At 39.3% G+C, this 19,157-nt stretch overlaps 1 protein-coding gene across 1 annotated transcript in view; it reads left to right on the top strand.

Annotated features, from left to right (window-relative positions):
- Positions 1-19,157, top strand: part of LOC123363732 (extracellular sulfatase Sulf-1) — a 286,538-nt gene that overhangs the window by 185,304 nt on the left and 82,077 nt on the right. Inside the window, exons 8-10 of the mRNA XM_045005041.1 lie at positions 7,517-7,566; positions 7,900-8,134; positions 15,976-16,215. Of these exons, the coding sequence (XP_044860976.1) occupies positions 7,963-8,134; positions 15,976-16,215 (412 nt within the window). The 5' untranslated portion in view covers positions 7,517-7,566; positions 7,900-7,962. The remainder of the gene's footprint in view (positions 1-7,516; positions 7,567-7,899; positions 8,135-15,975; positions 16,216-19,157) is intronic.

Below are 19,157 nucleotides of genomic sequence, written 5' to 3'. Positions count from 1 at the left end.
ATAAGGGTGGGATTTTCAAAAGCAGCTAATGGAGTTAGATGCCCAGGTCCTACTGAAGTCCCTTCTGAAAATCCCATCCTTATACATTACATCTAGGTGTACATATGAGGTGCTTTTTCAAAAGTACAAGAAGTGCTACTATATGTTTAAATAAATAAAATACAGTCTCTTATAGGCATGTTGTGTGTCTAAACATACATTACAATTTAGATGTCAGCATATTCTGTCTAGTGTGTATATAATACCATAAATATATGTGTGCATTTTGTACTAAACAAGATGTTTTGTGTATATTCAAATTAAGCTACAAGTAAATAACCATGTCCATTTGTATACAAAAAGCAAAGTGTTTGGCAATTATTATTTTTTTTTAAAGTCCTCAGATCAGAGATGCAGTTCTTTGAAGGAATATATTGAGACCAATCTAAATATCAAGCCTTGTGAATTTAAGGTGTCCTTTATTTTATTTTCTAAGGGAAAGAACATATTTAAAATATATTTCTGCACAATTTCCAAGTTATGCAGGTTATACTTAAATGTACCCCAATTCTCCTTAAAATATAAAAACTGCGTCCCTGTTGTTCAATGCTGTGATATGATCTAACTCAAGACAACTTACTGGATCACTGAATCCTCAGTATGTTATTGTACAGTATGTTTTAATAATGTCCCACTCTGTTGAACAGAGCAGGGTTACAGAAAAGATATGTGGTTTTTAAAAAGGAATTTTAAAATTACCTAAATTCCTTCATACACAAAGATCACTGTTTATAGATGAAAAATATTTGGAGTGTTTTGCCAGTTACGCTAGCTTGTAGCTGGGAAGTCAAGATATAATTAACTTTTTTAAAAAGAACAAAATCCGGTATTAGAAGTCTGTTTAAAACCTAGTACATAGCTAATTACTTTTCTTTGTCTTAATGATTTAGCAAATGCTAATAAACTACATATATCATGGCGCTCATAAATTCAATAAGCATATAAATTTAACTATTTTTTTTCCTCTTTGAAGGCTCACAGGGAATTCAGTCATAAGCCTATTGCATTATAACTTTCAATATAACATCAGGTTTTAATAAGCCTCCTGTTTTCTGCACACATGTGCTTAAGACTGCCTGGAAACCAAATCAGTAGAGAGAAGGGATTACTTTAGATTACTTTGAAATATGCATTGTTTGAAATGGCCTCTGGTGACCAGCTTTCATGAATGGCTGATTTTTCTTGTGGGGCACGTCATCTGCTTAATTATATCAGCCTCTTTTGTATGACAAATGCACCTCTTGTTTGTGTTGAAATATGAAGTTTAAAAATAAAGTAAATTAGATGGTGAGAAAATAAATATAGGAAATTGAGATAATAGAAGTTTGTAACTTAACAAAAAGGCACTTTGCTTGTGATAGATATGGTAGAACTTTCCCTTAAACTATTGTTTCATGTAGTGTATAGTTAATATAAAATATAAAACTTGATTTATTTTGAATTTTTTAATGATTGATTCTACTTCAGTTCTATGGCATTGAAGTAAAAATTGTTTTTGTTTGTTTTTGTTTTTTTTTTGCCAAGCAAATTGATTTCTCATACAACTATGCATTTTAAGAATTTTTATTGAAATTTGGCAAGCCCCATGATTAGTATGGTAGAGCTCCTGGAAATTTTCTCCTAATAAAGATACTTTTTATCTTGTACACAATTATAGAAGTGGATTACAAAACGTGTGTGCTTTCAAATGAGTCGAGGCTTTTCCTTTTTCAAATCGGTTTGTGGCAATCTCCTATCTGTAGTTGTTTGTGAAATTACTATGTTAAAATGTAGATTATGAATCTCTGAGCCTGCAATTACTTTAAATTATAATTAGCAAATCTATTAACCTAGCCTGATAAAACATCATAATAATGGATAGATTGTATTTTGAAGGTGAGCAGATAACTTTGATTGACTGACAAAATATATCAAATAGATAGAGGCTAGACCTAGATAGCAACTACATACTTTGTGTTTGCTATAAATCCTGTGCTTTACAAGTGAGATTAGTGGATTAACCTTTAAGAGAAGGCAGTGGATCCTGCTGTTTCCTGATTTTGTTGTACTGTAAAAGTATTTTCCATGGCTTCAGGCTTGATATCCCACAGGAAATTGAAATGCTGCTTTACTCTGTTATGCCTGATAGCCTCTAAGGGATTGCTGTGTTTTTTGTTTGTTTTGTTTAAGGAGCAGATTTAAGTGTAGGACTTCAGAAAGGTATTAACATTACTTAACTCATAATAGTAATCTCTGTCAGCATTTTTTAATTGAAGTACTTGAATATAACACTGGAATGCAGACTTCTTATTTTTATTACTGCTGTACAATCTTACAGCCCATCAAGGCAACATGTTTTGAAAAGAGTAAAGTCTTCTAAACTACCATGTTGGTTTGATGCAAATTTAACAAATAGCCTCACATGACCTTTTGTTATAATAATTGTATACTTGTATGATTAACAATTTCATGATCCAGGCAAAGTCCTTAACAATGTACCTGTTATAAATCAAATTGTGTTAAATGCTAAGACTAAGGAGTCTCATCTCACGTTGATGTTCATGTTAAAGATTAATAGAAGCTGTGCGTATGCGTTGAGGGATGAATTAGACCTCTTCTACCCCATGCTGGAGCTTCTTTGCATTGACTTAAATTAGTACTGTGCATAATTAAGTATTACAGAATTAGTCAGTACAGATATTTCACTGTTGGGTTTTTCCATTGTCTTTAAAGCAAATGACAGAAAGTGATAGGTGGGAAGCATGGAGTCTGGCCTCCACTGGGAAACTGGTTGGCCAAGCCACCTCCAAGTTGGTGCTAGTGGGGATGTTCTCTTTTCCATCCATCCAGGTCTGTCAGATTTTGGTGTGAGACTTGTCATTCAGGGCCTGGAAGATTGAAAGGCCCACCAGCCAATTTGAGTTGCCCCTACCGGCAGTTATAAAATACTGTTAGCATCCCCATACCTGCTTCCTCATAAACAGCCAGATTTCTCTTCTTGCCGTCTTTCTTCTTCTTTTCTGTCAGGAAGGCTCTGGTATTATTGAAACTGGGAAAGCTGGGGTTTTGAGGTCAAATTCCTTTCAAGGTTGTTAAATTTAGCTACTGTTGAGTTAGCTGATCCTCACTAACATCCAGAGAGTTATACTAATCACCATACTTGTGGTCAAGTAGGACTGTTTTCTTATGGTGAGTGGTGTTGGTTTGTTTTCATCTGGAGCATCCTATGAGGCTAATTCTTCTGGGATTGTGTTTTGGTTTTCTCCTTCTCCCCATTCATTAAGGGTGGCCTATCTTGTAGTGGAGATAAAGCAGCCTGTAATATAGGCTATGGTGAGGCCATCACGGTTATGCCATGGGTGGTTATTAAATTTTCTTTAATATTGGAATCCTTAGTACCCTTACTACTAATAATAAAAAATACTTTGCTTTTTCATAGTACCATCCATCATGGGGTATCAAAGCACCTTAGAAATGTAAATTAAGGTTCTCAACATGCATTTATGGTACCAATATTTAATTAGCCCACTTTTGCAGACAGGGAAGTTAAAATATGGAGAGACTGATTTGTCCACTGGGATTTTGTGGCAAAGATGAGAATAGAACTCTTAATCACAAAACCATCCAGTACATAAGGAGGGCAGAAGCCTCTTGCATTAGGATGCCTATTGTAACTAATTTACACGCTGCAGCCAACAGACAGTTATTAGAAAGAGCACATGTACCTGGAGAGCCAGGACTTCAATCCTTGTTCTAATGCTCCAAAACCACAGGATACGGGAGATTCCCCCCCTTAGTTGGTAGAAGTAGCTCTGTTATCATGTCTGTGGAAAAGCCACTTTAGGGTGACATGATCATACACACCGGCACTCACACAGCTTCTTAGCTCACTATCTCCAAACCTGACTTTAGATTTAGGGGACATATGAGTGATCCATACAAGTAAGCCAGGTTCCCTCTGCTGGAAAAAGGCAGGTTGGGGACTCATGATGTTTGGAGGTCTCGTCTCCAGGACTCTGGTTGTGGAGTTGCCATTAGGCCTCTAAAGTATACAATGAAGAAAGAAACTTAGGAATATTTCGTGGGTAATTGATATTATACAAAGTGTATGAAAAGTGGCATTTAAACCTAGAGAATTCTAGCAAGAGTTTTGTTCATACTGTTCACAAGGGGAGTACTATAAAGAAATATGTTAGAAATCAAAAAGCCAAAACATTTCCAGATAGTAGTGGTATTGATAAAGGCCAAGACTTTTGAAACTGACTAGTGATATATGGTTCTTCAGTTTTTGGGTGCCCAACCTGAGACATTGTAAAGGAGTCCAATTTTCAGAGGGAAAGTGCTCAGCTCTTTCTGAAAATCAGCCCTCCTCTATGGTATATTGAGTCAGGCACTAAAAAGTGGGGACACCAAAATCACTAGTCACTCCTGACAATTTTGGCTGAAATGTGAGAATTACATGTAAAGTCATTATCCTTTCCTCTCTTCATCCCTTCCAGTGAAATTGTCCTACTGACAGCCCTGGAGAGGGAAGCCTTCTTTACCCATAGCACAAACCGCGGCAATGCAAGTCTCCTCCCGCTGCTACACTGATGTAGTTTAAGCCTCCCCTGGAGGAATTATCTCAAGGATTGCATGAGGAGCAGTTCATTCTCTCAGTCGCAGCCTGTCTTCTGAGAATACCAATATGGATGCCAGCAGAAGTGCTAAGTTTTCATTTTTGTCGCACCAGTGTTAGAAGGGTGAACTCAAGCTAAGAGTTAATGTTCAAATGAAAAAAAAAATAGTGTGACTGTGAACTAAAAATTACATCCAAATGAGGAAAGATGGTCAGTTGTCATTATATATGTTCTGCTGATAAAAATATTTAAACTTTCCATATAGCATGTATCTAAGTTACAATCAATGTTCTCATTTACCTGTCTGGAAAATGGACACTTGTAGTCGGGTTTTGACTTTTGGATATTGCACAGTGCTTTAAGTTTACTTGCCATGTGTAAAGAAAAAAGGTCTCTCTTAAAAATTTCTCCTATTTTTGACTTTTTCAAGACAAACTGCTATGTCTCTAAGGACACTTGTAGGCTCTGAAAGAGTATCCAACACAAACATTACTTCCTTGTCTCCTCTATCAAGCTCTGCATTTTGTCTGTTTTCTTCTGTACTTCATTGCCTTCTGGAGCTGGAAACCAGCCTGTGAGAGGATGGAAGGTTTTAAAAGGTCACTTTTGAATAAAGAATTGTCTGTGCAAAAAAAAAAAATAAAAGCGGGGGGGAATACCTGTTATTCAGAGCTCTGAGTGATCAATGATTGCATTTCTGTGCTTTTGCACAAGAGTCACTTCAATAAAATTAAGCTAATTTTTTTTTAAATTTTAGATCAATTCAATCATTTGTTCTCCCTTATCAAGAGAAAAAGAAATTAAATAGTTGGAAAGTAACTTCATACTTTTATTTCCAGAAAAGAATTGTCTAACAAGGATGTTTGGTTAATAAAATATAAAATTAAGGCTAAAGGATGTTTTTTTACCACACTGACTGACTAGTGGAGCCCAAACAAGCTGAAGAATAGCTGGTAATGATGGTTTGGACTGTTCTAAATTTTATTAGCACTGAGGTGTAATTGTTAGGAACTCACAGTTCATACTGCGGGGGATTATTCAAACATGTTGGTGCCAATGTTTGCTCAGTGCAGTCAGGATGACTGCACTTTCTGGGTCAACATTGTCTGAAAAAGTTTGCTGTACAGTACAACTGATATAAGAAACTAAACATTGACTCTCACTTCACACATCTTTTCGGGCTTTGTGAGGTGAGTCAAAGTTTTACTTAAAGATCAGACAATTAGGGAAACTATATTTTTGCTTTTCCATCAAAAGCCTGTGGTGTCTGTCAGAAAAATGCTTATTTCTCCAGTGATCCTGTTCTTTGTCAGCTTTTCTGTGAGCTGGAACAAATATGTGGAAACTGAAGTATTTTTAAAAGTCACTCCAGCCTAATTACAGACTTTCAGTCTACTTATCTGAGTGTCGTGTAATCACTGAAATGGTATTTAACAATAAATTCTGATCCCTGCGTTTTGGGTTTGCATTGCCCTAACGTCAATCATAGACCAGAATGTTTGTTGGTGAACAGACAATGGAAGACAGGATTACTCTGCAACAGACACTTGGATTTTTGTTAGAAAGACATTCACACTCCTCTGGTGTCATTACAGCCTGCAGAGTGAGCAGTATGAAACTGTTTATAGGGTATCTTGTGAAGTTTAAAATAATAGGTGTGTGTGAAAACAAGCACAGTATCCTTTTTCTAGCAATCTGTGTCAAGTTCTCCCTCACAAGATGTATATCACCTTTTTTTGTATTTTTACATGAGTGATGGGCCCTTTTTTCTCTTGTTATGGATTGCTCCCGTTAAATTAGGTGTTTGTCTGCTTCTAGCTAATGCTTCATGTTTAAATATGAAGTCTCAGGTGTGAGAGTGCTGACCTTCTGAGGAATAGTGCTCCATTCTAATTAAGGCTGGTGCAGGCCAATTCCCATGCAGACTTTCCCATATGACTTGTTTTTAAAAAAATATATGAGGCTTCTGCAGTTTATCTGTAGTCCCAAAATAAAAATTAAAAAAAAAATGCTTTCAACAAGTTAATGCCCTAAAGTGAGATGGCATTACTCCAACCTTTTTTCCCATATTGTGTAATGTGATGTTTTCACAGGGCTTCAGTCAGTCATGCAAAAAATGTTGAAGTGTAAGTGGCTAACCTTTAGTCCCAAGACCAATCAATCATTTTCAATTGCAGGTTTAGATCTGCTGCAGCAAAGCAAAACTTCTGTGCTTGCATCAAGTCTTACAAAAGCAAGGCTGTTTGACTGACAAGCACCGAGAGGGGGGGTTCTGAGAGGCATACTGAGCTGAAGGGGAGTATTGAGGAGAAGGGTTTGTAGGAGGTACTGTGCATTATAGATGATGCACTCAGTTCCATCGTTGATTGATGAGAGACAATTATGTGCTTTCACAATGCTGGGTAAGACTGTCCGGACGTCACTTAATATGAGATCTCTGTCAGTAGAAAGATGACTTTTCAGTGTAGTGATACAATGCAGATTACAAATGACAGCCATGCTGTTCTGTCTGCTTTTGAGTGTTTAATAGCTCATGCAGGTGAGTTAACCTAAAATAATTCTATTGTTTTCCAGGTGCCATCCAGATGAAATTAACATTTCTTATTCTGAGAGTGTCACAGGGTGATTATAAATGTTGTTCTAAGACATATGGCAATGACAAGATTATATATTTCACTTGCCTCTAAACACAAAGGTGCAGTCTCACCAACAAGGAAGATATGCTATTATGTAAACAATGGTGAATGTAGATTTCTTCTATTTTTCTCGTTTAGTGGACAAAAGAAAAGCTCTGATGTGCCATTCCAGAGAGTTAGTTCAGAGCACAATAAGTTGTGAGGTCTTTGACTAACATGTCTTCTGCTTTTACCTTCTTTTAGGGCTCCTCCTACAGATGTTCTGAACAGCTGTGCATCATTACTATACCCAGGTACTGCGTTTAAGGAACACTGTGCTGTTAAAAAAAAAAAAAAAAAAAGGTGGGGGTGAAGTGTGAGGTGTACATTGGAAGTTGTATGAATACAAAATGCAGTCCATAGACTAACTTGGAGCAAAAGTAAAATGAAAAGTGAAGTTGCAAAATGTCCAAGTGTATTCTCAGAAGATGACTTAGTATAAAGCTACCATTAATCTACGTGAGTTGCTGTCACAGTACTCTGTATTTGCTAGTTTTGACTTCTGAATATCGCATTTCTCCAAACATTTTTGCAAGTTTATTCACTGTTTCAGCAGCATTTCAGTTTTAATCTTTTTCTCTCCACAGATCTTGAAAACTAAGGAACAGACACTTTGGGGAAATTATTTTGCTTGTGATATTGAAACTACAATGAAGTATTATTGCTTTGCACTCCTTCTGACTGCGCTCAGTACTGACTTGCTAAGAAGTCTCTGTACTACTGTCAAATCCCCAAGGTTCAGAGGACGTGTGCAGCAGGAGCGAAAAAATATCAGACCCAACATTATTCTCGTACTAACAGATGACCAAGATGTGGAGCTTGGTGAGACATAATTATGTTATTTGCTACTCAGTTTCCTTTACACATGTATATAGCAGAAGTTACTGAAATACACGATAATTGATATTCAAAAATGTGCCTGTTCTGCAGTGTTGTCAGACATGGTTCACAGATTTGGAAATTATATTGTTAAAAATTGTATTATACATTTTATTGCTCACCTGATTTAACTCACCTAATTCCAGTTTAGGGGATAAGTACCTTACAATCAGCCATGTTAACCTAGGAGGTTGCGAGGAATATAGTATGTAAAAACATATAGGGCCAAAAACAGTTTAAAAAAATAAGAAATTCAATTCATAATATTTAAGTTAGTTCTGGCAATCTGCTTTTATATAACTCTTTAAAAAGTTGAAGCTATTGTTACCTATTGCATGGTACCAGATGGATAAAAAGCTATATTTTCTTTTTTTGTCATATATAGTATATGATCTGATATATTACATACACATGCAAACTTGACCTAATTTCAGATCACAAGCTTATATTATTTATATGTAATTTTTAAATATGTTTAAAGTCAAGCTATTTTCATACCATGTGAAGTATAGGAAAGGAGGCCAGTTTATTTGTCCTGTGTATATGCAGTATTTGATCACAACTTGGACAACATGTAGGAAATGATTTTTTCATAAATTTCTGAGGGGGAAAAATGTTTAAAATATTTATATGGACTTCTTGAAGATCATCTCCTTGGCATATTTTCCCTTAAATACTCTAGAAAGATATTAACCACTAAACTTATCTAATTAAGGGCATTTTTGTATTTGTTATGATTTGATAATGACTGTACAACTTTTTGGGCTGTTAGTCCACAAATAATAAATTCGTATTTCTTATTTTAGGGCTAATCCTGTCATTAGACATAGTGAGTTTTCCTATTGAGCCCTTAGAGCTGTCTGTCTAATCTATTTTATTTGTGTCTTCTCTAATCACTGGTTTATTTAACTATGCAGCGTAATAAATGGCCATCCAGTGGTTATAAACAATCCTATATTATTAGTCTAAGAGATTCTAGGGCTATTATGTAGAGCTGTTATGTAGATTTGTTTCTTTTAGTTACAGACATTTTGGAAATTTCTGTACAAGGGTCAAGCCTTGGCCTCCCTTCTATGGCTAAACAGCGGCCCATTTCCACCGGGCACTGGGCCAGGATGTAGAGGCCATGTAGAAAAGAAAGTGCACACAGAACAGTGCAGCCTGGCAGCTGTCTTCACAAGACCATGGAGAGGGGATTGTAGGTATGCTGGGAGAGTAGCAAGGATGTAGTAAATCTCTCTGTTCACATACTGGAACTGCTGACTCAGAAACTTGCTTAGGGGTTCCCAGACAGCTGTGGCTGCTATTGCAGGCCCATAATGAAACCACCGCAACCTGCTTGTACATATGCCTTACCGCTGGATTGAAGGAATGTTCTGTTCTCCACAATCCCTGCATAGTTTTCCCTTATACAGGAAATTTCACAAGGATTTGGCCTCAAGACACATCATATTTTTTTGCAGTTTCAACAATAGATCATTCTGCTTATTTGAAAGGTTTAAAGATATATTATTTTCTACATATGAGTCATCATTTTTCTGTTTATGGCCCCACGTGGGCAAAGCTGAGTTTCACACCCTTTAAAATATTTAGAGTGGTTTATGCCATGGCATCAGGAGGTCTAAGACTTATGGAATGAAACAAACTCTTTTAGTATTCTAACACAAATGATTCTCTGCAAATCACATACTTTGTAATAGAAGATGTTTGCCTTCTGAATGTAGAATCATTGAAGCAAAATATGTAAAATTCACCTCCCCTCTGTCCTAGAGTTATGCAGAACAGTGAAGTAAAATCCAGAACATAATTTGCAGAAAGCTGGGAAATACCACAGAGTGCATGATAGTGTATAATAATGTTATCCCTTGTGACCCATGCAGCTAGCCAATATTCAAGGCCTTGTGAATTGCTTATTTCAATTAGGAGAAGTTGATGGAGTAAGCTGTTTCTTTGATGCAACTCTGTGTAATTTTACAAGGAATGTACATAAAGTCCTGTTACCCGGAACACAATAGGAGTCAAACACCAGGAGACAGTTTATTTGCTCACAATTCCAATCCTCTTTCCAGCCAGCACTCTACCCCAAGTCTCTCACTGGTTTTTTTTTTTTTTTTTCAGAGTCAGGCTAACCGAGTGCTTCTCTGGCTATCTCTGGGACTTCTTTGCTGCCTTCTCTGTCTGTCTCCATGGTGTTTCTGCCAATTCAATCTCACAATTTCCCTCAAGCAGTCCCCTCCATTTGTATTCAGCCTGCAATCAAACCCCTCCACCCAGATAGTTCAGTTTCCTGTGCAGCATTACAGACTGTGATCTTCCCTTACATGTCCCCTTGCCACAGCGTGGGGTTATGTATTTTCCTTTAACCTTCCCCATTTTTTCCTTATTTTTTTTAATTGGTTGCTGTTTAATAAATTGTATTTGCTTTGAACTGGATGTAATCATCAGTGGGATCCTATCCACAGGGTCTGCTCTGTGGCACGGGGACATCACAACCAGCGTCTCTGGAATGTAAGGGAAGATCACAGTCTGTTCCTCACAAGTCCCAGGCCTCCTTCTCAAGCCCTAGCTGTGCTGCAGGGATGCTGCAGGTCGGACACTTGCTCTGGTGGTGGCCAAATGCCCTCAGGCTCTAGGTGGCAGGACACTTCTTCCCAGTGTCATCCCTGCATCATAGGGGTTACGATCCCCCTCCAAGTCTGGCCTGCAAAGCCTTTTGGCTGGGGGCATCTCCCTGCGCTGGCCCTCTGCCCAGGGTCCCCTTCACTCTTCCCAGCTGCTCACCGCACCCAGCTCCAGACTGCTCCAGCTCCACTCTGCCCCAGCACTGCTGCTACTCCTCTGCCTCTAGCTCCCTGGGCTGCTTCTCTGGCCCCTCTGGCTCTGGTTACTACAGTTTTCCTCTCAGCACAGGTCTGCTCTCCGGGCTGCTTCTGTGACTCTGCTCCCAGCACTGACCTGCTTCCTGGGCTGCTTCTCTGGCCCCTCTGGCTCTGGTTGCTACAGCCCTTCTCCTGGCACAGGTCTGCTCTCCGGGCTGCTTCTATGACTCTGCTCCCAGCACAGCTTGGGCCCCTGCTCTCTCCTTAGCTCGGCCCCACTCTGTCTGACCCAGCAATTCCAGTTCACACAGAGGATGGGACCCTCCTGACTCCCTCATTAGCCTGCCCGCCCTGTCAATCAGGCTGACCTGGAACATTGGCCTCTCCCCATTGTTCCTGGGGACTGTGAGTGTCAGGGTCCTGATTTCCCATTGACACTTTCCCTTACTTTTGGTACTGGGAGCTAGCCCAAAAAAAAACAACAACCCCACACTGAGTTTTAGTAAGGGGTTAACAGTCCCCTTCCATGTGAAAAGGAGGCAGCCTAACCTGCCTTTGAAGTGTTGATTTCCAGTGCGGTAAATATATTAGCATCAGTTTTATAAAGTGCATACCTGGTGGAATAAATAAAATAACTAAGAGCCAGATCCAACTCTCCCTCAAGTGAAAGAGAGCCTTTCAATTAACAGTAATGTATTGTGGCAGCAGTAGTAGCAGCAGCAGAACTGAGCAGTTACTTTAAAAAAATTCTGTATCTTTAAATCCCTGCTATTTGTCTATATTTAGTTGAATATTTTCCTATGCACATTTCTATACAAGTTTGCAGGGTGAAAAGAGCATCTGTGAAAGGGTAATGAACGCTACTCACCATGGGCCCAATCCTGCAAAGTGTGCATCTTCAAAGGTCACATATACAAGTATTGTGACAGACCAGACTACTCAAAGGAGAGATGTAACGGCTCCCACATAGGGTTGCCAACTGTCTAATCGCACAAACCCAAACACCCTTGCCCCACCTCCTGCCCTGCCCCTTCCCCAAGGCCATGCCCCAGCCCTGCCCCATCACTCCATCCCCCTCCCTCCGTCGCTTGCTCTCCTCCACCCTCATTCACTTTCTGGGGCAGAGGGTTGTGGTGTGGGAAGGGGTGCGGACTCTGGGCTGGGGGGTGGGCCCGAGGGGTTCGAAGGGCAGGGAAGGAGAGGGGGCTCCGGGCTGAGCCTGGGGCAGGAGGTTCAGGGTTCAGGAGGGGGTATAGGGTGTGGATTCTGGGAGGGAGTTTAGGTGGGGGGGCTCAGGGCAGGGGGATGGGGTACAGCTGGGCAGCACTTACCTCGGGCGGCTCCTGGAAAGTGACCGGCTCCTAGGCTCAGGGGTGGCCTGGCCAGGCGGCTCTGAGTGCTGCCTCTGCCTGCAGGCACCACCCCTTCAGCTCCCATGGCCATGGTTCCTGCGCCTTTGACCCAGACAAAGGGGAGCTGTGTGGGGCCAGGGTAGGTAGGGAGCCTGCCTTAGCCCCGCTGCACGGGCCACTGGACTTTTAGGGGCTTAAATCTCCTGGATTGGTTTCAGTAGCCGGGAGATTGAGTCCCATTCTGGGAGACTCCTGGCCAGTCTGGGAGGGTTGTCAACCCTACTCCCACAGAGTCAAAAACACCAATACCTCATTTTCCGTCTCCCACTTGAACAAAAAAAAAAGGAAATTTGATGCAAACGACTAAGTCAAATTTCAGTTGCTAAAACTAATATGTCAGCCCCACAAAAACCAACAAATCAGTGTTTGGGATAACTAGTTAACCTGAAATCTACTAAATTGTTTAAAAATAATTAGGGCTGTCAAGGAATTAAAAAAATTAATCATGATTAATTGCGCGATTAAAAAGATTAATTGCGCTGTTAATAATAGAATATCATTTATTTAAATGTTTTAGATGTTTTCTACATTTTCAAATATATTGATTTCAATTACAACACAGAACACAGTGTACAGTGCTCACTTTCTATTTATTTTTATTACAGATATTTGCACTGTAAAAAACAAAAGAAATTGTATTTTTCAATTCACCTACTACAAGTACTGTAGTGCAATCTCTTTATCATTGAAGTTGAACTTACAAATGTAGAATTATGTACAAAAAATAACTGCATCCAAAAATAAAACAATGTAAAACTTGAGAGCCTACAAGTCCACTCAGTCCTACTTCAGTAATCGCTCAGACAAACAAGTTTGGTTACAATTTGCAGGAGATAATGCTGCCCACCTCTTGTTTAAAATGTCACCTGAAAGTGAGAACAGGCATTCGTATGACACTGTTGTAGCCATTCTCACAAGATATTTACGTGCCTGATGCGCTAAAGATACGTATGTCCCTTAATGCTTCAACCACCATTGCAGAGCACATGCGTCCATGCTGATGTTGGATTCTGTGTGATAATGATCCAAAGCAGAGTGTACCGATTAATGTTCATTTTCATCATCTGAGTCAGATGCCACCAGCAGAAGGTTGATTTTTTTTTTGATGCTTCACGTTCTGTAGTTTCCGCATTTGAGTGTTGCTCTTTTAAGACTTCTGAAGATTTTGGACAGCACCTCAGATTCTTAAACCTTGGGTTGAGTGCTGTAGCTATCTTTAGAAATTTCACAGTGGTATCTTCTTTGCGTTTTGTCAAATCTGCTGTGAAAGTGTTCTTAAAACAAACATGTGCTGGGTCATCATCCGAGAGTGCTATAATATGAAATATATGGCAGAATGTGGGTAAAACAGAACAGGAGATGTACAGTTCTCCCCCAAGGAGTTCAGTCACAAATGTAATTAACACATTATTTTTTTAGTGAGCATTATCAGCATGGAAGCATGTCCTCTGGAATTGTGGCCAATGCATGAAGAGGCATCTGAATGTTTAGCATATCTGGCATGTAAATACATTGCAACACCGACTACATAAGTGCCATGCAAACGCCTGTTCTCGCTTTCAGGTGACATTGTAAATAAGAAGCAGGCAACAATATCTCCTGTAAATGTAAACAAACTTGTTTGTCTTAGCAATTGGCTGAACAAGAAATAGGACTGATTGGCCTTGTAGGTTCTAAAGTTTTACATTGTTTTGTTTTTGTGTAGTTATGTAACAAAAAATATCTACATTTGTAAATTACATTTTCACAATAAAGAGATTGCACTACAGTACATGAGGTGAATTGAAACATACTATTTTTTATCATTTTTACAGTGCAAATATTTGTAATAAAAATAATATAAAGTGAGCACTGTATACTTTGTATTCTGTGTTGTAATAGAAATCAATATATTTGAAAATGTAGAAAAACATCCAAAAATATTTAATAAATTTCAATTGGTATTCTACTGTTTAACACAGTGTGATTAATCTCGATTAGTTTTTTTAATTGTGATTACTTTTTTTAGTTAATCATGTGAATTAACTGCGATTAATCAACAACCCTAAAACTAATTAAAGATAATTTCACATACTACACCTGGCCCTGAGCCTTCCTGGCAATTTTGTGACTTTACAATCCCATTTTTCATGGTTTTAAAATATTTTTCTTCTTCCTGTTGCTCAGTGATAGACCCATACAGCAGAACAGGGGAACAGTAAAACTGACTGTAAGCAAAGTGCTGTCAGCTATGCAAAGTAAACTAAAATATAACAGGAGAAGCTAAAATCCACTTCTCAAAATCCCCAAAGCTGTAAAAGTACAAAACCCCTAGTGACTGTTGCCTATTGCCACCCCTGCTCCCCTCTTCCCCCCAAGTTCCTGGCTTGTTGGACAACTGACCATTGCAAAACTTTGGTAGTTATCAGCAAGTACTCACAGACCCTGGCACAAGCGACCAGGCTCACCATTTCACAGCAAGAGGCTGCTGCACACCTGAAGATCCTACCTACCGCCCACATCTTTTTCTGTAACATGAGTTTGTTGAGCTTCAAAGGGTTAACATTTTTTTAAGATAACCATCTCCAAGTCCTTAGGCTAGATCCATGCATAATGATATGATCATAATGAACAGGAGTTTGGTTGGGACTGCTATCAAAAATTATTTTGCTGATTCAACCACAAATGCTAAGCTGACTCAGAACACAGGACTGAGGTATTGCAGAGGCCTGTGTGCTGCTCCTCTGCACAGGGACAGATTTCACCCAGTGAGGTTATTGTCAATGCATGTGGTCTCTTTTTAGTGTGATTTTTTAAAAAAAACTCTGTGCTTTGCCTGCTACTTGATAAATGTATAATTAAATCACTGTTGGCTGGGTGACTGCAAAAGCTATTGAAGCCTAATGCTCCACTAATTATTGTAAGGGTTTATTTGTTTTGCATGTATTGCAATAAAACAATATTTTTTTAATCCTTTTGCGAAGTCAAATAGCCATTTATAAATAGTGCATGTCTGAGAAGTCCCAGGCTTCAGTGGGAATCAACTTGCATGAGTTAGGAATATTCACATGGGTAAAGGGCTGCTGGATCAAGTTCTAAATCAAATTAAAAATTAGTTAGAAGTGGGGCAAATATTAAAATTTCTTATCGCTTAAAGGAGAGAATTTCATTGAGTCTTCAGTGTCAAATAGAGCTTATTAATTCTTAGAATGGTACCTATTTTACTTATCTTTTGTTGATGTGTTCTATGGCAGCATCTAGCTTTGCACAATAATGTTCAACCGGCTGCTGGCTTGTGAATCTGCCTATCAGATTAGTCTACCCTTGTATTTTGTGACCGAGTAAGAAAAGAGCTCAAACTTCCTAGAATTTTGCAAAGTATTTTCAATGACATGATGTAAAATGTTTACTTTTCCTTTAAAATTAGAGCTAGCCAATGAAATGTTCCAAGCCAACAACAGAAGGCAAATGTAATTATACATTTATATACTTATAAATCAGGTGACATGACATAAATGTATTTTTAGATTTTTCTTAGCAATGGTATAGTAAAATCAGTTATTCTTTATTTCAGGGTCCTTGCAGGTGATGAATAAGACTAGAAGGATTATGGAGAATGGAGGTGCTACCTTTATCAATGCCTTCGTAACCACCCCAATGTGCTGCCCATCTCGGTCCTCCATGCTGACAGGGAAATACGTTCACAATCACAACATATACACCAACAACGAAAACTGCTCTTCTCCTTCCTGGCAGGCAACACATGAACCACGTACCTTTGCAGTGTATCTCAACAACACTGGCTATCGGACAGGTAAGAGACAATTCCAGCTCTTTGCTAAAGAAAAAGATGGTGGACATTACGGGGCGTATACAGTAACTGGCTTTAAATCTCTACTTAAAATGAGGCAAATGTGGTCTCAAACTAGGTTTAAGGAGCAAAGCAGTGGCTCAGTGTTGGAGCAGGGAAAAGGTGTGTGTCATGAGTGAGGGTGGCACTGCCTATTTGTAATGGCTTAGCCAGATTTGCCGCCTAAGACTGAATAAGGAATCCCACTTGTACTGGGGAGCATATTTTCATATCTGGATGTCTCAGGTGAGGACTAGGCTGTTGAGCAGTTACACCTAGGTGAGAGATGTGTATCGTCATGGCACTGTGATGCTGAGCCAGCAGCCCTTGCCATGATTATGGTCAGTATTAAGGCCCAGTTGTGGAGAAGCAGTTATGAGAGAAGATATTTGGGCCACTGTGGAAACTGGTACCAAAGACCTCCCAGGAGTGAAGATTCGTATAGTGGGAGTGAAACAAGATGGAGATGAGAATTTAAACTTTAGTATGGGGTAATCTTCACTTTCATTTTCTGAAACTGAACAGAAACATGTATTTAAGGCAGTGGTTCTCACACTTTTGTACTGGTGACCCCTTTCACATAGCAAGCATCTGAGTGTGACCCCCCTTCTAAATTAAAAACACTTTTTTATATATTTAACGCCATTATAAATTCTGGAGGCAAAGCGGGTTTTAGGGTGGAGGCTGACAGCTCGCGACACCCTGTATAATAACCTCATGACCCTCTGAGGGGTCCCGACCCCCCAGTTTGAGAACCCCTAATTTAAGGATTGTTCTAGTGAGCGGCAATAAGATTTGATAGTTTTCTTGTAAATTCTTGGTAGTTTTCCATAGTCAAGCGCTCCCTTTTCTATCGGCAAAGAACGCTTCTTATCGCTCTCATCTATGCTTCAACTTGATGTAAAAGCTCCAGTTCATATATGCATCATCAATCTTTAAGAATAAGTCTGTAAATACTTTAGGCTCCGTCCTGACTCTTTTATAAAGAAACAAGAGCTGCGCATGGTATCAGGGTGTAGTTTGTCCAGTCGTATTGTTTGACCATAAAGACTTTCCTTTATAGGACCAAAGAAGCACATATCTTTACAATGTATTTGGCAGCAAAGAAGTCTGTCTCCACTAACAGGTTAGGCACAGGAATTGATTACTTTTAAAGCATACAGTGAGAGAATGAATGTCTCTTTATACCTAGCACTGCTGCATTTAACATCCTAAAATCTATTTGCTTCCACTTCATCTCCCCTGCAATACAACTCTCTCTGGCAAAGCTGGCAGTCCTGCAGAGCTCCTTGATCCTGTTTAAAATACAAAACTGAACAAGCATTTTTATCCTCCTTTGGCCTATTACTTTACTCTGAGAGTTCAGTTGATTTCAGTGAGATTACTAGAGAAGTAAAGTACTGCTCAACATGAGTAAGGGTGGCAGGATTAGGCCCTTTGTTTTTCTGCTGTATATGGGTCTTAGGCCTGGTCTATGCTGGGGGGAAGGGGGAGGGTATCGATCTAAGTTATGCAACTTCAGCTACTTGAATAACTTAGCTGAAGTTGACATACTTATATCGATTTACCGTGGTGTCTTCACTACGGTGAGTCGACTGCTGCCACTCCCCCGTCGACTCTGCCTGCGCCTCTCGCTGAGTTGGAGCACAGGAGTCGATGGGAGAGCGCTCGGGGATCGATCGCTGCCCACCGATCTGGCCGGTAGTGAAGACATACCCTTAGATGCTAAAGTCTGCTCTGTAGCACTGCTTTCAGATTCTGGATTAAGCACTAGAAACGTTTCCTGATTTATGGATTAGTAATCCACATCTGACCTGTTTCACATGCCTTTACCACATCCACCTGAAAAGCTGCTCAGTGTTTTTAAAGTATTTGCTATCTATCTAGCTAATTTAGGGTTCTGTACTATCACTCATCACTAAAAGTACCTGGATGCCTTCCATGTAAAATTGATAGCAATAGCAGACTCCCTTGTGCGGTAAAAGCTCAGGTTCCCTGGGCAACCTTAATTTGCCTCCCTTGTATGTATGCATTGTGATACAGTCTTTGATTACATGATCACATGCTATTTGTGTGTGTAATTTCCTAACTTTAAAAAAAATAAGGAAAAAACCAGAAAATCCATCACTTGGCATCATATTGCTACCCAAATGGTTCATCAGCAGGGTTGGAACATTTACATCTATCACGGACCCCTACTACTTAAGATAAAGGAATATTGGATAGCAGTAGCAGGTTGTCAGGCTCTGTGCTGACCAGTACTAGAGGAGGCTTCATGGATATTTGCTGCCAGCAGAGAAATGGTGAGATTCAGCAATCTTGGGTTCTATTCATTACTCATTTTTGTGCCTCAGTTTCCCCATATGCATAAGTGGAATACTGCTTATAATATTCCTCAGCGGTGTTGTGAACCTTAATTGTTGTTTGTGATTTGATAGAGGTACTATAATGTTGTAAAGTAGTGTTGTAACCAGGAAAAAAACCTCTGGGGAGAAAAAAAACCAAAAGTTTTTTTCAGTTTTGAAATTGTTGTTAGGTTAATGGGAAGAAAGTGAGGAGGAGTTGACTGGAATAGTACTGGCCTTTCAGTTGTGTTGGTCTCTGTCCCCAAAGGCATTGAATCATTCTGCGTCAGTACTGAAATCTCATATAAACAGTTCTTTGCTACTCCAGTAAATGGTTTCCTCATAGCTCGTTTTGTTAAAGGAAGTGGGCTGTCTACCTAAAGCAGTTGTCTGGGTCACGGTGACTAAACCTTACTGTACCATGTCTTTTTAGAGGTGTGGTGGTTTTTTATTGGTTGTTTGGGTTTTGTTTGTTTTGTTAAAATCAGAAATGTCCCTGCAAACATCAATGGGTAGCTGCAGCCTGTATGCAATAGATGTCCTTTGGTCTATGGAAAGACT

The sequence above is a fragment of the Mauremys mutica genome, chromosome 2, assembly GCF_020497125.1.
Source record: "Mauremys mutica isolate MM-2020 ecotype Southern chromosome 2, ASM2049712v1, whole genome shotgun sequence".
NCBI classification, from domain to species: Eukaryota; Metazoa; Chordata; order Testudines; family Geoemydidae; genus Mauremys; species Mauremys mutica.
The sequence above is the reverse complement of the archived record's forward strand: the minus strand, read 5'-3'. Positions and strand labels throughout refer to the sequence as shown.